This window comes from Ochotona curzoniae, unplaced genomic scaffold (genome assembly GCF_017591425.1).
Source record: "Ochotona curzoniae isolate NIBS_2020 unplaced genomic scaffold, NIBS_Ocur_1.0 contig_908, whole genome shotgun sequence".
Lineage (NCBI taxonomy): Eukaryota > Metazoa > Chordata > Mammalia > Lagomorpha > Ochotonidae > Ochotona > Ochotona curzoniae.
This window is the reverse complement of record NW_024466607.1, coordinates 18413485-18437983: the sequence shown is the minus strand read 5'-3', so window position 1 is coordinate 18437983 and position 24499 is coordinate 18413485. Positions and strand designations below refer to the sequence as shown.

The following is a 24499-nucleotide window of genomic DNA, read 5'->3' as shown; positions in this document are numbered from 1 at the left end:
AGGATTGATTTTTTTTCCCTTACAATTATAGTTATAGTTCTCTCGTTAGCACTACAGTATGTGGTAATATTGGTAGGTTTTATTGGTCAGTCTGGACTCCTCTGTTACTACCATGAAGCAGGTATAACTAGTGTGAGGAAACTCATCAGAGCTGCTTCTGTCGCTGGAGCTGGTGGGGATGAGGAGGTTTTTTTTTTTGTTTGTTTGTTTTTTTAAGATTCATTTATTTTTATTTTGTTGCAAAGTCAGAGATACACAGAGGAGGAGAGACAGAGAGGAAGATCTTTTGTCCAATTATTCACTCCCCAAGTGACCACAATGGCTGGAGCTGAGCCAATCTGAAGCCAGGAACTTCTTCCAGGTCTCCCACATAGGTGCAGGTCCCAAGGCTTTGGGCCGTCTTCTCTGGCTTTCCCAGACCACAAGCAGGGAGCTGGATGAGAAATGGGGCTGCTGGGATTAGAACCAGTGCCCATATGGGATCCTGGTGCGTTCAAGGCAGGTACTTTATCTGCTTAGGCTACTGCGTTGGGCCCGGGCAGGAGGTTCAATCATTTCTGTTTCTCCTGAGTGAGCTACAGGCGGGTGCAGCTCTTGGGACGGGCTCCAGACCTGTTCCCTACTGGCACCTGCCACTGTACGCGGAGGAGTTCTGCACGCAAAGCAGCCGCATCCTTCATGAGGTGGAACCTGGGGCAGATGCTGAGAGCACTGTAACCATCTGCCACATGAGGGTCTCCAAAGTAGACCACCACGTACTTGTGTGCGAGAGCCCGGCTCCCGAGGTCGCTGCAGAAGAGATTAAAGGCGAGAGGAAACAGGTCCTGCGAGCTCTCCCGCCGGCCGCCCTGACCCCAGGAGCAGGTGCTGTCACACTGGGCGCTGACCTCATTGGATAGCAGGAAGATGACCCTATCGGCGGCTTGTTTCTGGGTGGCGAGCCACTGCACGGGGCCTGCCTCTGCCACTCTCTTCTGCTGCCACTTCTCGTGGATGACCTCGCTCCTGCAGTGGTTCTGGAGAAACTCGACGAAGCTACAGACTGTGTGATGGAAACACACTTCCGGCGGGTGAACCACCAGCACCTTAAGGAGGGGCAGCGGCCTGGTGCCTGGAGGTGCAGCCACTGACTTCCTGCCTGCTCGGGGGTCGGGATGAGCAGAAAAGCACCTGTTAACTTGCCAGCACCAACCAGTTTGCAGCCTCCCCAGCCAAAGTCGCCCCTGGGGACCAACAGCACTGACCACACTGCCGGGTGCCCACCCTCAGCATGCTGAGGCCGGAAACACAGTCTAAACATCTATCCCTACAGTCACTCCTGTCGGTGAGGCTTGGTCCCAGCAGATATGTGGGTAGAAACTGCTGGGCTTTAAGGTCCCCCGGGTGCTTTCCGTGCAAACAGACACGTGGCATCACTGGGCTCGGCCCCGTAGCTGCTGTACTACCTTCTGCCTGCAGGGGGTGCAGTAACAGTAAGCAGTGCCCCATTCCAGTCCTGGAACTCCAGTCCTGCCTCCCACAGGGATCTACATGGAAACTCAAACTCCTCCAACAAGTGTAGGTCTGACAGCTTCCCCTAAGAGTTACTCCTGCAGAGAAAGTCTCTTGTGGCTTTCTTAGCTTTGAAAAAACATGGGTATATTTCCTTTTCTTCATGGAAAAGAGAAACAGAAGTGGTTTGGGTTTTGTGTGTGTGTTTTAATAAGCCTACGTCTAGCTGTGGATCTATATAAATAATACCCTGATTTCTGCACCCAGACAGCTCGGCATTGGAGACTTGGCAAAGATCTGGGGAGTGATGACTTCAAGTGGACGCTGCTCTTAACGCCTTAGAAGAGTTGATGGTTTCTAAAGAGTAGGAACTAGCCCTGGGTGTCTACCACAGGTAAAATGCAATGTGTCGTCAACCTCTGCTATGCAGCCAGCGTATTCCCACAGTGGCCACTAGGGGGCCACTTTGCACTAGACCCGGCTTGACAAGCTGATGCTGTCTTTATCAGGAAATGTCCCTGCTCAAATGTGACAGCTCGTCAGGGGACCCTTCCAGCCCTTACCACGTGTCCACCGTAGGTAGACCCCAGCCACCAGCACCCACACAGCCGCCAGCAGCAGCACGAGGAGCAGAGGCAGCCAGCCTTCCAGCACACTTCCATCTGCAGGAAACAGGGCTTCATCACCTTTGGCAACACACAACCACACGGGTTTCCTACTAGAAAATTAGTGTTGCTGCCCTCAGTGCTTTGAGGAGTTAGAACCAAGCTCTCCAGGTGCCTGCCGATGTGTGCATTTCTCCCAGATTTTGAATTGGTTCTCGAAAGGGCCACGGGGCCCTGGCAGGCGGGAACAGTCCTCTGAAATCTCTCTGGCTTCCTGGCACTTCCACCATGGTCCCCAGAGTTCCCACCTGAGCATTTGTTCTTGGAGCAGTTAGCGCCGCTCTGGCTACGTGAGCTTTCCCACACAGAGCACGCACGTTGAAGGCCAGTCTGCAGCTGACACAGGAGTGGTCACAGGACCAGGGAGGATGGGGGCTGTCAGCACACGGAGTGGCTTCAGGTCATGCAGCTGAGTTCTAAGAATAAGCGTCCAACTCTGGGCCCCACACCTGGGCCAGTTCTGGAATTCTCTTATTTGTTCATCCAGGAGTGACTGACTACTGTGTCATTAAGAGGCAGAAAGTGCTGCTCCGGCACCGGTGAGGCCTGTCTTCTGGGCCACTCTTACTAACCTGGCACCTAAGTGGTGGTTGTGTGGTCGCACCAGGACACAGTCTCAGCATGATTGGGGTGGCTGAGACTGACGGGTGCAGGAATGGCAGGTGCCTGTTCCCTTAGGTGCCCAGTCCCCTCCTTGCACAGCCCAGCCCTGTGGTGCTAGGATGCCGGTAGCACTCTGGTCTTTGTCCTGCTCTGTCCTGCTTGGGAATGGACCAGGAGTGGCTTCCTGGGTCACAGACTCTCAGGGATAGCACTGTCCTCTTTGCACCACAGCTGAGCATACACCCCCGCCCCCGACACATACCCACCCTTTAGCGGCCACCCAGTGACTAGGGAGGGCAGTGGTGCCAGGCCTTCCGGGTCCTGGGCCTCTCAGGCACTTACTATTGGGGACGTCTGGCTGCAGACAGCGCCCCACAGTTCCTTTGCGTCGGATGCAGTCGGTGCCACAGGTACGGAAGTACGGGACCAGCTGCAGGGAGACAGGACGCTCAGAGCAGGGGCAGTGGCTCAGCGTTTTTCCCACTTCCCATGGAAGCATCCCTTCCAGTCCTACCTCCACCATGGGCACTGCCACGGACACTTCTCTGGTCACACTGCTGGGACCCAGTCCCCAAATACAAACCAGTGACACAAGACCCAAACTGCTTCTGCTGCCCAGGGTTCTGAGCCAGAACTGCTCTGCTTCATATCCAGCTCCCTGCAAATGTGCTTGGGAAGCAAGAGTTAATGATTCAAAATTGGGTTGCTGCCACACATGTGGGAAACTTGGATGGAGTTCTAGGCTCCTGGCTTCAGGCTGGCCCAGCCCTGGCTGTTGCAGGTGTTGGAGGAGGGAACCAGCAGATGGAAGATCTGTGTCTCTCCTGTCACTCAGCCTTGTGAGTATGTGGAGAGCAGTGACCAGTTCCCTGGGAGGCTAGAGGAGCGCCCCAGGCAGGAGAAAGCGCTGTTTCCTTCAAAGGCCTCTCCCTGAACCAGGGGGGCAGAGGGAGTCTCCCTGGGTCTCTCCCTTCCCCGCAGCCCCTCACACCACTTTACCTGAACCACAGCTCCGTCGCTTTCCTTACTCACTGGGATCTCAACAGATGTTCGTGTCTGTCTGCCCTGGTGCAGGCGGGTGAGACAGGCAGTAGGAGTGAGAGGAGGTAAAGAAGCCTACCCTGCCCTCACCAGCCTGGCACCCCACAGGCGGGTGGGACTCAGGGTCCCACTTCCTGCTTGTGCAACGGCTCCCTTCAGCTGGTTATAGCCTGTATAGCCGGTGGCATAGCCTGGGGTGCCCACAGGGACTCGTTTGTAATCTGCCAAATCAAAGTAGCCCCAGTACAGCTGGACAACAGACAGGCCCTATGCGCCCTCAAAAGAGCCTGTGTAGCGCCCCAGAGGGGACTGCGGGCAGGACTTGAGGCCCAAGAGGGTGAGTACCTCCGTCACCGTGGAGGACCCGATCACCGTGTCCTGTTGGATGAGGACCCTGTACTTGCTGCCATGTGTGGAGTTGCATGTGGTGAAGTTCACCTCCACGGTTTTCTCATCCTTCCTGCAGGCAGTGATGCTGGGATCCCACAGGCTTCCTGTGAGTGCAGAAAGAGGGCCCCGGATAGACCACATGCCCCTCCCATTGTCTACGACCCTGTGAGAGCCTCACCAAGACAAACCGAGGGGAGGACTCGGTACAGGAGGACCATCCATCAGGCCCCTGGGTCTGCTCCATGGGATGGGAGCAAGCCGGCAACGCCTAGCAGCTTACAGGATTCCCCGGCAGGGTGGCTTCCATCAGGAAAAGGCAGAGTGTGGTGGTTTTGTGGATGTGACTTGCAGATAGGACTGGGGAAATGAGAGGAATGGGAGCCAGAACAATGTGTGTCAACTTCCCCCATGCGGAGGTCCCTGGAGGCCAGGTTAGGAGCTGAAGTCCAGGACTGACATCAGGACCCTGAGATTGCTCCATGGGAGGGTCAAGAGGAGGAGTAGTGTTCCAGGTTGGTTCTTTCTGACAGGCCTCACACGAGGGCCTTCTGGGGTAGAGACACTTAAGATTTATTTTTTATTAGGAAGGCACATATACAGAGAGGAAGATCTTCTGTTGTTTTATTGCCCAAGAGGCCACAATGGCCATAGCTGTGCTGATCCGAAGCCAGGAACCAGGAGCCACCTCTGGGTATCCCGCACATGTGCAGGGTCCCAAAGCTTTGGGCCATCTTCCATTCTTTCCCAGGCCACAAGCAGGGAGCTGGTTGGGAAGTGTGGTGGTCAGGATTAGAACTGGTGCCCATATGAGACCCCAGCGCATGCAAGGCGAGAACTTTAGCTGCTAGGCTACCACGCTGGGCCCAAGGGTTTACTACCCTAAAGGGGCCACTGCTGCTGCCTTTTTTTTTTTTCTTTTTTCAATGAAATAGTACTTTATTTACTTGGAAGGCAGAAAGAGAGAGAGAGCTTATATCCTCTGGTTAATTTCCCAAATGCCCACGTAGCCCAAGCTGGGCCCAGCTAAAAGCCAGGAGCCCAGAACTGCATCTGACTCTCCTGTGTGGGAGGCAGAGATGCAAGGACCTGACCCATCACTGCTGCGTCCCAGGTACATCAGCAGGAAGCTGGGTCAGAAGTGCAGATGGAGCCAATCCTGCACCCACTGATGCAGGCATCTCACGTGGTGGCTTAGCTTGTCATATGACGTTGTCCACCCAAAGGATCTTACTAAAAACTAACGTTCAGGGGTCCAGGGTGAGGACTCAATTCGATAATCCTCCCTTTATAAGTGTCAGGATCCCATATAGGCACCTATTTGTGTCCTGGCTGCCCAATTTCCATACAGCTCCCTGCTTATGACCAGGAAAAGCAGAAGAGGATGGCCAAAGGCGTCCTGCATGGGATACCTGGAGGAAGTCCCTGGACTGTATTGGCTCAGCTCCAGCCATGGTGGCCACTTGGGGAGTGAACCAATGTATGGAAGATTTTTGTCTCTCCTCTCTGTAAATCTGCTTTTCCGATAAAAATAAATGTTTTTAAAAAATTGATGTACAGTGGCTGTTTGGGCGGTGGTTTAAGCCATGGCTTTGAACACCCAGATCCCTTCTTAGAATCGGTGGGCTTGGGAGTTGGCTCTGTTGCCCCTTCCACTTTCCTGCTCACGCCTTCCAGGAGGCAGCAGGTACTTGGGTCCCTGTGACCCACGGGAAAGACCTGGATTGAGTTCAGTGCTCCTGAACGTGGCCTGCTCCGCTCCTGGCTTTTTGAGGAGTGAATCTGTGAGTGGAAGATCCCCCACTATCTCTAGGTCTGTCTCTCTCCACCTAACAGTTAAAAGGAAAAAATACCCCAGGAGTAGGGAGTAGCTTCTGATAGTGTAGCAGTGCAGCACGCCAGAGGCAAAGCCCCGTGGTGGACACCAGTGGGAGGCAGGGCTGAGGTCCTGGCTTGAATGGCTTCCAGGTCCCCAGGGCTGGGGGTCAGGGGTGCAGGTGCCTGAGCAAGTGGAAGGGCTCCCTGGACTCACATCCAATCAGGAAGGGTCTGGGTGCTACTCCAAGGGTGAGTTTTGGCCAACAGGTCAGTAACATTCCCTGGGACCACTGCCCCCACCACGTGAACCTCCCGGAGTCAGTCCTTCCCTGCTCTGGCCGCTGGACTCACCGGCTGGGGCCCTGGAGCCCTGGGCACGTCAAGTCGTCTTCTGAGCAGCTGGAATCCGTACTCCCCGAATTAGGCCCCAGCTAACACCACCATAAAAAGGGGGACGGGGCTGAGCTTCAAACAAAAAAGCAAACATATTCACTCACCTGCCTGGATGCACTTCTCTTTATATTTCATGATGTGGTCTAGGCAGCCTGGAAATGCAGGATTTTTACATTTGAGAGACAGGTGTGACTGTTCCACCCCTTTGCCAGCAGGTGCAAACCATGGGTCACCCCTGGAGCAAAGCGGTGAAGTGATCCAGACGCAGGAGAGGGTCTGAAGCAGAAGCAGGTGCAAGCCTACCTGGGGAGGTGAAGTTCACGGAGAGAGCAGGGCCGTCGTCATTCGGATTTGCATTGGGGATGTTATGGGCCCCGATGAAGTAGAGTGTATTCAGCTCCACAGGGAAGCCTACATAGGAGAACGCCCACTGGCAAGCAAAGTGGGGATCCCTGCTTCAGCACAGCGCCCCCTTCAGGTGCAAGCTCAACTTTCCTCCCCTGAAGCCCATCTCCATGGTCAGGGTCCGCCTAGGGAGTGGGCCCCGTGTGCCATCTGCCCGGGTCACTCACTGAGCCAGGTTAGTGTAACAGTTTTGAGCTACAATGCAGTTTCAGTTCAGCTCCCCTTACTGCTGATGGAGAAATGGACCAGAGGAGCTGACTTGGCCATGACACAGAGCAGAGCAGTGTCCCCATACCGGGCATACCACAGCAAGCTCGGCCCTCGTGGCCGCTCAGCATACCAGCCCCACTTCCTGCACACAGAGACACTTAGGCATGTGCCCCCAACTGCTTACCTTACCCCCCGAGGGTCTGGTCTGACTCTGGAAGGCCTCAGTGTAATTGCACCGCACACAGCTGTAAGACTGGAGGCTGCCCTTGCCTGCCACGCAGATCTTGGTGGCCTTCAACACACGGATGCTGGCTGCCAAGAGAGGTGAGAGTGGTGGTATCTTCAGCACGTGGGAGATGTCCGGCTGCATCTCCATCAGCCCACATTCACAACAGCACCCAAAGCTGCCTCCACCCCGTGCCCAGGTGTGGGAGGGAGACTGACGCAGCCTCCAGGAGATTTGCCTAAGCTCACTGGGCTCTCTCAGAAGCAGCAGATAGGAATTCAAATCCCAAGGCCCACACTGCTTCCTCCTCGCAGGTCAGACTGGGCCTCCCGGGGCACCTGAAAAGATGACCGAGTCCAGCACTGCTCTGGGTCTCTTCCATCTGTTTACTTATTTGAGAGAAAAAAGATTCACTGGTTCCCCTCCCAAATGTCCACAACAGCTGGGATGGGGCCAGGCCAAAGCCAGGAGCCAGAATCCTCCTCCAGGTCTCCCAGCCGACGGCAGGAACCGAGCTGCTTGAAGCATGCCCATTAGCAGAAAGCCGAGGTCTGAAGGGGAACCCGCACTTCTCCTGGACACTCCAGTAGGGGCCGTGAGTATCCCAAGCAGCAGACTCACACGCTGCACACGGCATCTGCCCCTTGATCCTGACTTTAAGAGAAGCAGGTCCACCTCAGGGGACCCCATAAGGATCCCTCATCTCCACCCCCAAGAGTGTCATCACCATGCCATTGCAATCCTTCTCCCTGGATGGCTATTTTGCCCACTCTCAACCTTTAAAAACAGGACAGCCTACAACAGCAAAGAGATCGCCCTGTGCCAGGTGCAAGGTATCACCTTACCCAGGGTGTAGGCAGGGTGGTGCTCCAGGTCCCCTCTGCCCCACTCCACCTCCCTGGCCAGGGCATTCTGATAGAGCACAGTTCCCTCCTGAGATTCAGCCAGCGCTGTGCCCATGGCTGTCCCCTAACACCCCTACAGGGGTGAGCCCCAGGAGAACCCCATGGGGAGGCTATAGCCAGTTCATTGCTCATGTCTGGCACACACAAAGCTTTGCCCACACAGAAGTGAACTGAACTTAGGAGACTAGAAATGACAAGATTTTCACGATGCCGTTTTCTCAAGTGTTAAAGTTCCCTAGATCAGCCAGTACTTTTCCTACACTGAGGGGGGTCATCCCTGACGTCACCTCTTCCACAGAAAGAGAACACACACCACAAAGCACTTGGTACACCTGCTGAGTGTGCAGGTGTGTGTGAGCAGTAAGGTCAGGGTGTAGCCCCTGGGGCCTCGTGCCTTGTCCTGCTCACCCACCCCAAGCTCTCTCTTGACTTCCCACCCATCTTGCCTTGACTGTGTGAGAGCGATCTCACAATGTGTGTGACTGGTAGTGCACAGAGCAGTATGTGTGTGAACTCGGGTCTGTGACACCCACACGGTCTATCTGCAGAGCGTTCACTCGCGTGGCTCCACTGGATGCCCTCCTCTGATATTCAGACTTTTGGCTGTTACGAATAGCTCACCTGTAGACATTCTCCTAGGAAGCTTTCAAGGTGCCTGCATGTCTGTGTTCTCCTTGGATGGGCCCAGGTGAGCAGCTAATGGGTCACACCATCTGTGGGTTTGTGGTTTAGTGGGGCATCTTGGCCCAAACTTACCATCTGCCCGGAGAACCCAACTGATGTTCATCAAAACCGAGTAGTCCGTCGCGACCCTGGTTTTAACAGGTTCTACCCAGAGGTCCCTCAAATCCCCCGGGGTCAGGGTATGTTGGACCAGCCACTCTGGAGATGGCCCTGGAGAGAGGCAAGACTGGCATGACACTCCCCTTCCCAGCACTGTCTGGAGGCCCACTGGCCCATCCCCTGTTGGCAGGGAGAGAAACACTGCCCACCCGCCCTGACCCCAAGCTACAGAGTCCTGGGGGAAGCTGGAGGTCGCCTCACTCCAGGGGCCTGGGTCTGCATGTCAACATCAGTCTGGTGTTTTGAAATGATCTTTGGAGTCAGTTCCGCTTTTCAGGGCCTGGACTCTTGCCAGCTGGTCCCACCCCGCCCCCTTTCTTCCCCACCGCCCCAGGCTTTGGCTGGTACCCGTCCTCTTGCTCGCCCACTAACCACATTATTCAAATGCTGCTATCTCAAACAACCCCCCTCTTCTCTGGAACATCTGCTTCCTGGTGCCTACTCTCAGGGACCTCCCTGCCGGTGCTCTGACACCCTCTGCAGAGCCACTGGCATTGCTCTGGGCCCCACCTGGTGAGTCCCACCCTGCGGCCAGGAGGCCAGCCCACCAGAACCTCCACCAGAGGTCAGCCTCGGGCAGAGGAGGGACCTTCATCCATATCAGTTCCCAGGGCAGTGGGGTGCCCAGGACTCAGACCCCTCAACAGGCCACCACTCTCTGCATGCAGAAGCCCCGAAGTCCTTTTCCCTGTCACACACCTACCGTTTTCAGAGCCACACTGGATAGTCTGTGGGAGAGAAAGGGACCAAGCGTCACACTGGGGCCAGCTAACCACAAAACCTTCAAAATACCATCCTTTTCCTTAGAGGCACACCTAGAAGTGATGAACTTTCAGAGAACAGAGGAGCCTGTTCCGTTATGCAGCCTGGAAAAAGCTAAGCTGCTTGACCCTGAGCCAGGAGGGATAGAGGCTTAGCCACCTGCAGAGCAGAGCCTCCAGTCGGCCCACTGTCTCCTTCCAAGGGCAGAGCTGGGTCTCCACTGTCTCCTAGTACATGCCCATCCCTGCAGGGGGTGATTCTGAGCCCATGTACATGCAAGGACTTAACGTCACCTTGTCTGGATCCAGAGTAGGTTAAGGACCAACTGCCAGAAAGCAAGCCATAAATGCAGCCTTCCCCGGGCTCTTGGGGATAGTCCTCTCCTGGATGTTTTAACTCCAGCTCACTGAAGCTATGCAGAAGGCCACGACCTCAGGTTCTCTTTTTCAAAGGACCCTGCTCCAGACACACCCAGGGATCACCCGCAGCTGAGGCTGCTGTCAGACCCCTGCAAGGTAACTTACTCAGGTCTCTTCTCAGTAAGAAATTCTTAGCAGGTGGAGTCTTGTTGCTGGGACTTGCTGCTCGCCACCAAAGTGAAGTATGTCTTGGTCTTCATCCCCAGCCAACATCAAAAAGCCCACCAGCTTCCCACCCCAAAACCTAGGCCCTTAGCAATTTGTAAGGAATGCAGCAAGACTACCTGTAAAGGTTCGAGTAGTTGAATTTGGACAAAATCATCTATCGCTCATCTGTTTTCCGAGTGAGCTCATGAGACATGACATTGAAAGCCAGCAAGGACCCAGCGTAGGAGCTGAGTTCTGGCCGCAGAGCCACTGACACACCCTTGGGGGTGAAGTCAGGCAAGCCCTGGGAACCTGGCAAACTATCGGCCCTGGGGGAAAAGAATGAAGTCTTCCCCGATGGAGGTGGGACATGCCAAGGTGCTTTGGAGATGAGACCCTTGGCCACACCATCAACCACTCATCCCTAACCTTGCCCGCTCAGTGGCATGCTGCCGGGAAAGCATCAACCCTCACGTGCCATTTGGGCATCTTGGGATGCCTGTGTCAACAGCCCTGGCAGGCATCGAACACTAGGTCTGATCCTCCACCCAAGAGGATCAGGCTATATGGTGGTCCTGGGATGCCCCCTTCCACGAGGGTGCCTGAGATTGGGGGCTTACCGGCTCTCCAAGCAAGACATTCCTGCACAGTGCGGCCAGGCCCAGCAGCACAAGTGACATTGCCCGACCACCTCCTGCCACCGCGCGGAGTCTCTCGTGCCAGGCGCTGGCCGCGCTCTTATTCCTGCGTCCCGGGCCGCTCCCCCAGCTACCTCCCACTCCCGGGCTCCGCCTCCAGCACAGCCGCTCCCGCCCCGCCGCCGCCGGGGCAGTGGGCTGGTCGGTCGGGGAAAGCTCGCATCGCCCTCCCCCGTAAGGTTCAGAGGGCCGGGCCGGGGGCGAGCAGCCTGGTTCCCCGGGTAGGACAGCGCCAGAGCAGCCGCCGCCGCGCACCGCGGGTCCTGCGCACAGGTGCGCGCTGCTAGCCAGGTGCGCCGCTCGCGCCCTCGCTCCGCCCCGCCTCGCTGCGCCCTCGCCCCTTCCGGACGCAGGGAGCGCGCGGGGCTCTGGCGGTCAGTTACAGCGAAGCCGGGCGACCCCACTTTCGGGCCGTGCTCTGCAGAGGGTGAGTAGGGGCGAGGCGCCCCGGAACTCGGGATTTAGATGGTCGGGTGGGCCGGGCGGGACGCGGCGAGGGTAGGTGGGTCGTTGGGTTTGCTTAGTGGCTGGAGGCCCACCGGAAATACAAAGTGCTGCTGAAGCCTGGAAGAGTTTTGGGGGCTGGGGGTGGGGGAAGGCAGGGAAGGCTGGCTCTTGGCAGTAACTTTGTTAGACGACGTTGGTGTGGCAGAAGGCCCCACTTCGCCGGGCCACGGTCACTTTGGGCCTAAGAGGAGGCTCCCGCCGGCGGGTCCGATCACCCTGGTGCCTGCGTTCAGTGAGTCCGGTCTCACTCCCCCTCTCCCCGAGTCTCTGTCCCCGCAGGAGCCCTTGGGTGGGTGGCGCGGAGTCTGTCCTTTGAGAGAGATGTGTCTGAGGGAAGAAGTCCCGGTGCTGGGAACTCCGAGGCTTCCGGAGGTGGATGACTGCAAGTCAGAAGACAGAGACCCAGACATAGATTTGGAACTTACGGTCAGCTGGTGAGGTTGAGGCGGGCAGCTGCTTGTATTAATTAATTTATTAGTATTTGAAAAAGATTTATTTGAAAGGCAGAGTTACAGAGGGGAGAGAGCGCGAGGGGTTCCTTCCACTGACTGGTTCACTGGGCCTGTTGGAAGCCAGGAGCTTCTCCTGGGTCTCCCACATGGATACAGGGACCCAAGGACTTGAGTCATCCTCCACTGGTTTCTCGGTCCATTCGCAAGGAGCTGGATTAGCCGGGATTAGAACTGGCACTCACATGGGATCCAGGTGCGTGCAAGGTGAGGGCTTCAGTCACTAGGCTACCACGTATGGGGCGCTAGCAACCAGGATTTGAATCACTACCCATATGGGATGCCAGCTGTACCTATAGGCAGCTCTTAGCTGAGACCCTGCTGTGTGCATGGACTAGGACCAGTTTGCCAAGTGTAGCAGAGTGTGTGTGTTGGGGGAGGCGAGCTCTGGAATTACCTGGTAGTACAGGTGCTGTGGCTTCTGACCAAGAAGAGGCAGCTCAGCTGGTTTGAGCCTCACCTGTGCCGGGCGGCCCGGGGGTTGGGGGACCCCACACGTGGCCTCTGTGAGACTCTGGGCCTGCAGTGGCCGCAGCACCAGCTTGCTGGGTGCCAGGTCCTGAGTGCAAAGGTGAACGACACCAACAGAGGATGAGCTTAGTGAGGAACAAAGAGGGGCAGCACACACCCCTGGGCACTGCCTCCCTGGACTTTGTTCCCTGCCGCCCAGCCTGAGGCTTTGGGCGCTGACCACTTGGCAGCTCTAGGAAGGCCCCTGGGTGGCTGAGATCCACGAGGAGGCTGTGGGTCACCACGTGTGTCTGCTCGGTGAGTGCCAGGTCCTGCCGCTGGCCAGGCTCTTGGGCAGGAGACTGGAGCTACTGAGTATCAGGGCTTTGGATAGCCAGGGATGTGGAACCTGGCTTGCAAAGTGGGAGGTCAGGGAGGAGAGCTTTCTGCAGGTGTGGGCCGGCTGGGAGGAATTGCTGCAGGAAGGCCCAGTGGTGGGGAAGGAGGAGGAGAGCGCATGGGGATGGACTAGGGAGTGGGGAGTAGGCTGGGAGGTGCTCCTGTTGAAGATGGGGAGGGGCTGAGGGTCTTTCTCCAGGTGGGAACTGGTGGGCCCAGGAGACAGGCAGAATGGGCGGGGAGGGAGTGGAGGATGCTACGCCCTGAGTTGGAAGAGGGGTACCGTACAGATGTGGAGTCCCACAGAGGGACCCCAGCCTTGCACAACCTGAGTGGCCACCTCCTTAACCCCTACCGGCACTGCCTGGAGGCCAGTGATGACACTGCCCTGGTCTCCTGGGGGCTCTGTGGCCAGAACTGCAAGAGGGGTAGAAGAAGAGGCATGGAGGGCCCTGCAGCAGCCCTCTCTGAGCTGGTCTTGATGGGCTACCTGCTGGAGGGGACTGGTCTGTCTCCGCCCACCAGCTTGGTACCCTCTTGCTAACCGCTGCTCGGTTGCTGTGTCAAATACAGTGAATGAATGAAGTAATGCAAGCTGACATTCCTCCAAGGCCAGTGTGTCCTAAGCCTGGCAACCCAGGAGAGTTGGTTGGTCTACCTCTTCTTCATCCACGGGTGGGGGTGAAGGCAGAGGCCCCCTACAGAGCCCGGAAGGCAGCTGCTTGCAGACCCCTGGGTGGGCTTGGTGCTGCTGCTTGCAGACTGCTCGGCTCTGTGGCTTGCCGTCCGCTGGCCTGGGGTGAGGCTGGGTGCAGACCTTGGCTCTGTGTCTCCAGCAAGGGAGACGGGGCAGCAGCAGTGAGACCTAGCAAAGCAAATCATGGGGCTCAGAGCTGCCAGGGCAGGACAGAGATGCCCTTGTGACCTCTGTGACCCCGGAAGAGGCATTTCCTGGGACCCCAGGGGAAGGCCCATCCCGGAGACCTTTGCCTCTCTGCCTGTGTCATCCCCAAGAGAGCCCAAGGCCGTGGGGGTTGTTGACTTGTCCTATGTCCAACCTCCACCCACACAGGTGGAATTTTCTGGCTGATTCTCTTGCAAATATTAATCAAGGCCCTTGCTGGCGGACAGTGAACTCTTTGTTTCTTGGCAAGGGTTGGGCTGCCTCCCAGGCTGCTGGGGGCAGCGGGAGCCAGGAGAGGAGCAGATGAGGGTGTGCTGGCTTCGATGCCTGCCAGCCTGAGCCCTGTGTTTTGCCCCAGCAGCCTGCTGGGCTTGGGAGACTCAAAATATGAACTTGTGCTCCGAACTACAGTCCCCAAAGCCACCCCTTTACCCAGCAGGGCTACATGCATTTCCTTTGCTTCCATGGGAGAGGCAGACCACCAAACGTTCCCCCCCACAGACCCACAGGTCAGTCCCGTGTGTCCTGTTGGTGGGTGGTGTCTGGTCCCAGTTACCTGGGTCATCACACTGGGACATCACAGAAGGCCAGGGTGCTGCCATGTCCTCACGGTGCTTGGCGGAGGGGGCGGGGGTCCACAGAGGTCACCTGAGATTTCAGGAGCAAAAGCCATTACCACCATGCATGCTGGGCTCATGGACAAGGCTGGAGATACCTTAGTATTATGGTTATGAATTTAATACTATTTGAATGAATATTGGTAACAGAGAATGCCGTTACAATGAACACCGAGTCATGGGGTTGAGTGAGGAGAGTGGAGCTCGGCTCTTGTGGATGCGCCCAGTGCTGGTTAGCTCTTCCTCTTTGAATTCGTGGGCCCGTGTTCTCAGCTGTTTACTTCCTTCCGCCCTTGTGATCGGTGAGATGGGTGGCCCCATTCCCATTCTGCAGATGAGTAAACCAAGGCCCAGAGATGTGGAGACTACAACCCAGGGCAGTTGACCCCCAGCACGATCCAGTGCTAGAGTAGTACAGCTAGAATATGGGTCCCCAGTACAACATGGGGGGTTGCGTGTGAGTGGGAGGTGGTTCTACAAATCAGTATAGCAGCACTTGTGTTGTTTGTTGTTGTTTGCGTATTGTAGTGAGAACAGCAATGCCATTTCCAAGGGGCACACTCTTGAAATGGCCGGGGGCAGGGGTGGGTGGCTTTCTTACACCATCCCCGAGTGCCAGATTGATTTCTGGGATTTTTCTTTAGGGAGAGAATCATTTCCTGTGGGGAAAAAGAAGCAGTCTTTTTTTTTTTTTCTTCCTTTGTAAAGCAGCTTGATCTGTGTTCTCAAGGCCGTGTGCTGCTCAGCCGGCTGGAAGTCCACAGGGAACAGTGTGGAGCCTGGGAATGATGGCCTGGGGCTGTGGCCTGGGCCCAGGTGACCCTGCCCATTCTGGTGCGGGCCAGGCCAGTGGCTGTGGACCTGGACGTTAGCGGCCTGGGGCGGGTGCTCATCCCAGCCGCCGCAGCCCCTCTCTGAGTTTCCCTCCAGCTCCTGGCTGCTCACGCAGACCCTGGGAAGCAGGGGCGATGGCTCCAACACCTGAGTCCCTGCACTTCACCAGGCTCTTTGCTGATTCCTGGCTTCGGCCTCAGGGACTGAGGCAGGATGGAGCACTCTGTCCATCTCTCTCTCTCTCTCTGCTTCTCTCTCTCTTTGTCAAATAACTTTTTAAAAAGAGTCATGACGGCTTTGCAGTGTTCCTGCTGCTGCCCCTGTCGTGTTTATAGAACATACTGGAGCCTGCACAGCAAGCAGGGGGAGGGGAGGCTTTGCTCAGGGTCTCTGGTAGGACGTGAACGCTAGGGGCTGTGTGGCTCGCAACCCTGGCATCCCTCATCAATGCTGCGTCCTGGCAGCTCCCCTGCTGTCGTGGGTCCCGCCAAAGCACCTGCGAGGCAGCAGGTGATGGCCCAAGGCCTTGGGGGCTCTGCTGCCCACCTGGGAGACCTGGGTGGAGTGTGAGGCCACTGGTTTCACCCGGGCTGCTCTGGGTATTTGGGGAGTCAACCTGCAGATAGAAGAGTTCCTTCGTGTTTTTGGTAAGTCAGATATACAGAGAGGAGGGCAGACAGGAAGATCCTCTGTCCAACGATTCACTCCCCAAGTGACCGCAATGGCCAGTGCTGTGCCGATCCAAAACCAGGAGCCAGGATCCCCCTGCAAGTCCCCCCACACTGGTGCAGGGTCCCAAGGCCCCGGGCCGTCCTCGACTGCTTTCCCAGGCCACAAGCGGAAAGCTGGATGGGAAGTGGGGCTGCCGGGATTAGAACCGGCACCCATATGGAATCCTGGCACATTCAAGGTAAGGACCTTAGCCGCTAGGCCACCGTGCCAGGCCCTAGAACTATATATATTTTAAAATACAAAGGTGCTTCAGAAAGTTCATGGAAAATGGAAGCAAAAGATGTTTATGTGGCTGTGAAAACTTTTTGAAATCTGTAGATTTTTTTTTGTGATGCTCGTTTCCATGAACTGCTGCTAGAAGTTCCCCTCATACTGTTTCAAAACTTTTTTTTTTTTAAAGGTAAACTGTAAGCCTGTTATCTTATTTTCAGAAGGTCACTGCGCTAAACTGCTGTGGAAATTGCCACGCTCTGACTTTCGATTTTGCGCTTATCTCGTACAGACGATCAGATAGTGCGTGAACCGGCTCTGGTCGCAGGCTGCACTGTGTCCTGTCACGTCCGGGTGTGCGCTGATTGTTGGGTAGCTGGAGATTTTGAAAACTGTCTGAAAATGTCCTGGAGGGGCAGGCTTTCGGTGCATGGTTACAACATCACTTCGGGGCCCAGCGCGGTGGCGTGGTGGTTAAGGTCCTCACCTTGCACGCCCAGGATCCCATATGGGCGCCGGTTCTATCCCGGAAGCTCCACTTCCCATCCAGCTCCCTGCCTGTGGCCCGGGAAAGCAGTCGAGGACGGCCCAAAGCTTAGGGACCCTGCACCTGCGTGGGAGACCCAGAAGAGGCTCCTGGCTTCGGACCGGCATAGCATCGGCCGTTGCGCTCACTTGGGGAGTGAATCATCGGACAGAAGATCTTCCTCTCTGTCTCTCCTCTCTGTATATCCGCCTTTCCAATAAAAAAATAATAAAAACAAATTTAAAAACAAAACAAACAAAAAAAACACATCGCTTCAAATGCCTGTGTCCCACAGGCGAGTGCCTGGTTCAAGTCCTGCTTCCACTTCCAGTTGAGCTCCCTGCTAGTGCACCTTCTCCGAGGCAGCAGGTGTGGCCCAAGTGCTTGGGTCCCCGCCTCCCCTGCGGGAGACCCAGGTGGAGCTCTGGCTTCTGCCTGGCCCAGCCCTGGCTGTTGGACACACTTAGGGGCATGAACCAGCACCTGGATGAAAGATCGCCCTGTTTTACTGCTTTTCAAATAAAATGAACATTAATTAAAAAGAATTTTTTTTAAGGATTCATGTATGTATTTGAAAGACAAAGTTACAGAGAAAGGACAGACAGAGATCTTTATCTTCTGGTTCATTCCCCAAGTGGCCGTAGTACCTAGAGCTGGGCCAGACATGAGCTGGGAGCACGCAGGTGCAGGGGTCAGAGGACTTGGGCCCTCTGCTGCTTTCCCAGGCACGTTAGCAGGGAGCTGGATGGGAAGTGGAGCAGCTGGGACTCAGAGCAGCAACCGTCCGGGATGCCAGCGCTTTAAGCAGTAGATTAACTCACCCACAATGTTGGCTGCTGTTAATAAAAATTTGTACAAAGTGTAGCTGGAAAGAGGAAGCTGGTCACAGGCTTTGCACAAGAGCCCAAGCTCCCGGGGCCCATGTGTCTCCGAGGCTCGGCCAGGCTCTTCCCTCGCGTGCTTCGGGCACATCTGACATTGCCGCTCAGCACTGACAGAGCTCCTCCCTGTTGTGCAAACTGCACCATGCGCAGAGTCGGCCAGAAACGGATTCCTGAGAGCTCCACGTGCCAGTCCCACGGTTCCCACGGTGTCACCTCTGCCACCAGCCCCAGGGGTCATGTTGCTTCAAACCCCAGAGGCCGTTGTTTCTGCTGCTTTTTTTAGTATGTGTTTCAGACTGCCTGGTCACCCCACACACCAAGGGACAAATTTCAGTCCGTTCTTTCCTTCCCTCCTTTCTTCCTTCCTATCTTTTTCTCCCATCCAAGCACTAACCAGGCCTGACCCTGCTTATCTTCAGAGATCAGACAAGATCGGGTGCGTTCGGGGTGGTATGGCCATAGACACTATCTTTTTCTTTTTTTTTTTAAGATTTATTTTTATTATTTTTTTATTGGAAAGGCAAATATACAGAGAGGAGAGACAGAGAGGAAGATCTTCCGTCCGATGATTCACTCCCCAAGTGAGCGCAACGGCCAATGCTATGCCGGTCCGAAGCCAGGAGCCTCTTCTGGTCTCCCACGCGGGTGCAGGTTCCCAAAGCTTTGGGCTGTCCTCGACTGCTTTCCCAGGCCACAGGCAGGGAGCTGGAAGGGAAGTGGAGCTTCCGGGATAGAACCGGCGCCCATATGGGATCCTGGGCGTGCAAGGCGAGGACCTTCACCACTGTGTCATCGAGCCGGGCCTGAAACTATCTTTTTCTAAAGTGACTTGTTTATTTAAAAAGCGGAGTGACAGGAAGAGACAAAGTCAGAAAGGGAGGAAGAGAATTAGAAAGATCTTCCCTCTGGGCCCAATGTGGTAGCCTAGTGGCTAAAATTCTTGCTTGGCATGCACCAGGGGGCCTTTGGACCCTGCAGCTGCATGGAAGACCCAGAAGAGGCTCCTGGCTTCGGATTGGCGCAGCTCCAGATGTTTCAGCCACTTAGGGAGTGAACCAGTGGACAGAAGATCTTCCTCTCTGTCTCTCCTCTCTGTATATCTGTCTTTCCAGTAAAGATAAATAAATCTTTAAAAAAAAAATTCTTTCATCTGCTGTTCACTCCCCAAAGAGCTGCAGTTGGCAGGGCCGTGCAGCCTCAAGCCAGGAATCACGAGCTGCTTCTGTGTCTCCTAAGGGCTTTGGCCTGTCTTCTACTGCTTTCTCAGGCACATTAGCAGGGAGCTGGATGGGAAGTGGATTAGCTGGGACTGAAACCTGAGCCCCTTGGGGTGCCGGCACTGCAGGAGGTGACCTTACTGTGCTATGCCACTGCTTGGGCCTCCAGCAATGATTTCTTAGCACCCTCCAACATCCATGGGGTGGGCTGGTTCTCCCGTCCCACAGGAACCGAGGGGGATGGTGAGCAGGGCTCCCCTCTCTTCTCGTCTATAGCCTTCCTTGGGCCTCACTCTGTTGTGACTGGTTTTTACCTCAGTTTAGCATGACATGTGTGGCCTTTCCCCACCTCCCCCCTCGATTCTCACAGTGCTATCCCTAGGTGTGTCCCTTCGGCTCCTGCGGTTCCTGGGAACTGATGGATGAGCCCAGAAGCGCGATGAGATGCAGCTGAGATGGCGCGGGGAGGGCCCTGGGGCTGGATGAAGGAGCCTGACCCTCACCGGCGTCCCTGGTTCAGGCTCCCCCTGTGGAGAGGGAGTGCTGCCCTCTGCTGCAGTCTCTGCCCTGCCTCCTCTCCTAGAATGGACAGGGCACTCTCACACGTCATCCCCTCCCTGCCAGGCCTCTCCCTGAGTGCCTGCTTGCATGCCTGGCCCTGGCAGAGACACTGTGGTTGGGAGAGCTACTTGGGCCCTGGGCTGCCGGGCCGCCAGTTTTCCGGTGGCTTTTGGGACCTGCCCTCCCTCCTGCCCCTTGGCCTCTCAGCTGCTTCTGCCTTTGCCAGCTGCTGGAGCTGGCCCCAGATCCCTGTCCCCACTGGGGCCTGCCCTGCTGTGTAGCCTACTCCCCAAGGCAGCCCAGTAGGCAGGAGGCGGTTCTGTCGGGAGGGTCCTATTCCTTAGGGACCAGCCTGCACACTCCCTCCTCCCCCAACCCCTTTGCCTAGTCCCTTGGGAGGCTCTAGCATGGCTCTGGGAGGGGGTCCTGAAGGGGTGAGTCCCCCCGACCCTGCAGCAGTGACCCCACTCCTAAATACACCTCAGGTGCAGACTCCCCTGGGAAGGAAAGAAGCCGCAGGTGACCCTGACAGGTGTGCCTACAGGACCTGAAGCTTGGCCGTGACCGCCTGGGGTGGAGAGTGCATGGTTCCCCACTGGCTCCTGGCATTGATGGAGCCCTCCCCTTCCCCGCCATGGGGGGCTCAGGTAGTCTGCACAGAGGACAGGTCCCTAGTTCCAGGACTCACGAAGGTGCTACAGGGGGCAGCAAGCAGACCCAAGGACACCACACGTGTCAGATGTGGCCCCGCCCTGCCCGCCTTGCGTTGGTGAATGAAAGGCCCAGGTCTCCCGCAGAGCTGGTATTATTTCCATTACGATATTAATTGCTGAGGAATTAAGAATAGAGACTAGATCTAATTATTGCATCTGGGAGGGTGGCCTAGTGAGAAGTTTTTCGTTTAATGATTTATTTAAGGGGCTGGCGTTCTGCAGTAGTTAAGCTGCCTGTGTGATCCAACTTCCCATTCGAGTGCAGTTTCCGGTCCGGCTCCCTGCTGGTGGCTCCTGGGAAAGTAGCAGAAGAGGGTCCAAGTCCTCAGGTCTCTGTACCCACGTGTCAAATCCAGAAGAAGTTCTGGCTCCTGGCTTCTACCTGGCTCAGCCTTGGCTCTTGCAGCCATTAGGGGAATAAACCAGCAGATGAAAATTCTCTCATTCTCAATTCATTTCTTCCTGTTTCTTTCCTTCTCCTTCTTCTGCTTTAAGATTTTTTTAAATTTATGTAAAAGGTAGAGTTATAGAGAGAATCTGTTCAGGTACTGCTTCAATGGCTGCAAGAGCCAGGTGTAGGCCAGGCCAAAGCCAGGAATCACTGATGGGGACAGTGCAGACACAAGCCCTGCGCTGCTTCCCCAGGTGCCTTAGGAGAGGGCGGGACTGGAAGTGCAGCAGCCGGGACTGCAATGGGTGCCCAGATGGGATGCTGGTGTCATAGAGGTTTAATTGGCGGAGCCACAAGGCCTGTCCCCAGGGAGGCGGTCTCTGGGTCTGGGAGTTGGAGGCGCGGCCTTGGAAGGTGCTTTTCCTTGGAAGGTTGGTTCTACAAGCAGAGCCTCTCCGTCTTTGCTTCCAGCTCACCAAGTCCTCCTTACTGCAGGGACATTGTGTCACACACTGCCCTACCGCCTGGCCTCCCCTTCCCCATGGTTGCACAGCTGAGAGTGGACATAAACACGTGAGCCCGGCTCGTGTGTGTGGTCATTACCATGACGCAGTGCTGTCTAGGCAGGGTCTTGATGCTTCCTGGGTTCTGGGATCACAGGTGGGGACAGCTCCAGGCAGCTCCCCTAACGCCCGAGGAGCCTGTGGCCCCCTGCTCCTGGAGGCGCCATGCCTGAGGTGGGTGGCCCCGGCACACACCCTCCTGTTCACCCTTTGCTGTAACGTGGTGCCAGTGTCCAGCCGCAGCCTTCTTCCGCAAGGTGGACAGGCTCCCCTGGCATCACCTCCTGGCGTAGTGTCCATTGGCTTGTCTGGGTCTTGTTTGTGGAGGAGGAGGATGACACTGGGCACCTCCATTTGGCCACTTTTGTCACTCACATGTAACATCCTGAGAAACTGCCCGCCTCCTTTGCACGGTGGCCACAGCGTTCTAGGCTCCCACAGCCGCTCACAAAGGCTCTGACTTCCCTGAAGGCTGCTCAACACTTGTTCTTTTGTTTCCTTCCTGTGTTAAGATTTGTTTGTTTGAAAGGCAGAGTCACCTAGAGAGAAGGAGGGAGACAGATCTTCTGTTCACTCCTTCACTCCCGAGGGGGAAGCAGTGGCTCGGGCCAGACAGAGCAGACAGAAGTCAGAGGTCAGGAGCTTCTTCCAGGTCTCGCTCGTGGAGGGTCCCAAGTGCTCGCATCATCCTCTGCTGCGTTCCCTGGCGTGTGAGCAGGGAGCTGGATTAGAAGTTGGGCAGCTGGGACTTGAACTGGCACCATTTGGGGGATGTTGCTGCTGCAGTCAGGGTTTACCCTGTCATGCCACAGTGCCAGCCCAAACGTTTGCTGTGTTGATCATTTTCTGGTTTTGTCTCAATGGTGCACACCTCCAGTGGGTGGGGAGTAGCACCTCATTGTGGTTTTGACTGGATTCTCCTGTTGGCTGGCAACATAGAGCATCCTTTTTTGGGTACTCGCTGGCCCAAGATGCTGTATGTCATCTTTGGAAAAAAATGTCAGTTTCATTCCTTCGAGTATTTTCTATCTGGGCTGTTTTTATTGGTGAGTTGTAGGGGTTCTTGGTACACCCCGAATGCTGATCTCAGGTACATCAACTGTGCATATTTTCTCTTGTTCTGAGGTTTAGTTCACTCATGTGAAGTGTCTGTGCGCCTTTTTAGTTTTGATATGATACCCCTTACTTAGTTTATTGTTGCTATTACCTTAACTCACATGCTCCATTCAAGTAAGCATCGCCAAAACCCTTTCTTGTTTCCACCCAGAAGTTCTGCAGGTCTCGCATGTCAGCACTCGGTCTGTTGTGATTTTATCTTTGTGCATGGTGCACTCTGAACTTTGGGTCGTGGACATGCTGTTTCCCCAGCACCGTCTGCTGAAGCCTGTCCCCTCAATGATCAGGGGTCTTGGCATTCCTGGCTAGGAGAGTTTGTGAGCTCTTTTTTTTTTCCCCCATTGATCTATGTATCTGTTCTTTTCCCACTAACATACTGTTTTGGTCACTGTTGCTTTGTAGTATGTTTTAAAACCAGAAGGCTGGCACTGTGGTGTGGTGTGCTAGACTTCCATCCAGAGCATCAGGTGGTTCAAATCCCAGTGGTTTCGTTTTCAGTCCTGCTCACTGTGTATGGCCTGGGAGAGCAGTGGACGCTGCCCCAAGTCCCTGGGCCCTGGCACCCAAATGGGAGACCCAGGAGAGGCTCCTGTGTTCTGAGCAGCCTAGTTCCAGCTGTCACAGCATGTGGGGAGTGAACCAGGGGATAAAACATCTCTGTCTCTCTGGAATTCTGCTTTTTAATGAAAAATAAACAAAACTTTAAAAAAGGGAAGTATGGGTCTTCTAGGTTGATTTTCCTTCTAGCTTTTTTTCTATTTGAAGGATTACAAAAATGATTATTTCTTCTGTGTTGACACATTAGCGATGTTAAGGCATGAGGTATCTTTCTTGTTACTTTATGTTGTGTTTAATTTCTTGAAGCGTTTTGTAATTTTCAGTGTATGAATCTTTTGACTCCTTGGTGAAATTCATTCCTCAGTATTCTGTTTGATGATATCCCAGTTAGAACTGTCTCTTTAATTTCCTTTTCACATTGTTCATTGTTAGTGTATTAAAGCTGCAACACGTTTCCTTGCGGCTCTGCTGAATTTGCTTAGAAGCTCTGGTTTGGGGTGGTTTCGTTGTGGCATCTTGAGGGTTTTCAGCATGTCAGATGGTGTCACCTGTGAGCACAGGCCGTTGGCGTCTCACGTCCTGGCCGGGTCTGGGTCGAGCTTCCAGCGCGGGGTTGCAAAGGAAGGTGAAAGTTGAGCAACTTAGGTTTTTTTTTGTTTCTGATCCGCGGCGGAGGGCAGGGCGGCTTTCAGCCTGTGACGGTTTAGAATCAGTGAGTCCTGAGTTTTGTTGTAATGAAAGATTGTGCCTGTGGCGTGCGTGTGATTGGTTGGATTTGTCAGCGGCTTGCTTGCTTTTGCATCAGTTGAGTAGATCATGTGGCCTAGTCTCTGATCCCATTAATGGTGTTTATTGTATTAATTGGTTTTCATTGGTTGAATTCTCTCTGCTGGCCAGCCATCAATTCTACATGGTCCTAGAGTATGATCCTGTTAAGATGCTGCTGCTGAATTCAGTTTGCTAGATTTCCGTGGAAGACTTTGTGTCAGAAGGGATATTATAGTTTTCTTGTCTTGGTAGTATCTTTGATATCTGGGTATTATTCAGAGTGAACTTTTTTAGTAGGATCTGAGAAGGACTGATATTACTTCTTTAACTGCCAGGTGTCAGTAATCAATGAAGCTGTTTGATCTGGTTTGTTCAGATTTTCTGATTCTTTATGATTTGATTTTAGTAGATTGTGTATTTGAGAATTTGTCCATTTCATCTAGATTTTCTTCTGGTTTTCATTGAATTTTATAGTACTCTTATAATCTTTAATCTTGTTTGTTTGTTTGAAGATTTGTTTCTCTTAAAAGCAGGGTCAAAGAGACAATCTTCCATGCGCTGGTTCACTCCCCGAATAGTTGACATGGCCTACACTGGGCCAGACCTAAGCCAGGAGCTTGGAAGTTCTTCAAGGTCTCCCATGAGGGTGCAGAGGCGCAAGGACTTGGGCCATCCTCTGTTGCTCTCCTTAGCAGAGAGCTGGATTAGGACTTTGACAGCTGGCACTCAAACTGGTGCCTCTATGGGATTGCAGTATTGCAGCTAGAGGCTTAGCTTGATATGCCACAGCACCCTCCCTAGTCTCTCTCTTTTTGAACAATCATTCACTATATCCCCACGGTTATGTCTGAATTTAATAATCTGTTTTTTTTTTAATTCCTTTTTGTTTAGTTTTGCTAAAAGATTCATCCATCTTTGTTGATTTTGAAGAGTTGCTTTTGAGGTTCACTGATTTTTTTTTTTAATAATTTATCTCTGCTTTGATCTTTACCGTTTCTTTCCTTTTGTTAGGTTTTGGTTTCACTTG

The 24499-nt window shown here is 54.6% G+C and overlaps 2 protein-coding genes across 3 annotated transcripts in view; one reads left to right on the top strand and one right to left on the bottom strand.

Moving 5' to 3' along the window:
- Window positions 1-508: 508 nt before the first annotated feature.
- Window positions 509-11023, bottom strand: IL17RB (interleukin 17 receptor B). Of its 2 annotated transcripts, none has more exons than XM_040994644.1 (11): window positions 10936-11023; window positions 9691-9715; window positions 8901-9038; window positions 7198-7325; window positions 6702-6828; window positions 6503-6550; window positions 4145-4294; window positions 3759-3832; window positions 3102-3189; window positions 2055-2153; window positions 509-1138 (listed from the first exon to the last, which is right to left on the bottom strand). In XM_040994644.1, exons 1-11 carry the CDS (start codon window positions 10993-10995, stop codon window positions 576-578), a joined length of 1500 nt encoding a protein of 499 aa, XP_040850578.1. In that variant the 5' UTR covers window positions 10996-11023; the 3' UTR covers window positions 509-575. The 2 variants fall into 2 exon arrangements, with proteins under 2 accessions (XP_040850578.1, XP_040850577.1); XM_040994643.1 differs by having other exon boundaries at window positions 509-1141; window positions 3759-3824; window positions 4146-4294.
- A 247-nt stretch (window positions 11024-11270) lies between these two features.
- CHDH (choline dehydrogenase) overlaps window positions 11271-24499 on the top strand; it is a 28589-nt gene continuing 15360 nt past the window's right edge. The window contains exon 1 of the mRNA XM_040994642.1: window positions 11271-11440. The gene's annotated coding sequence lies outside the window, so the exon portion shown is untranslated. The remainder of the gene's footprint in view (window positions 11441-24499) is intronic.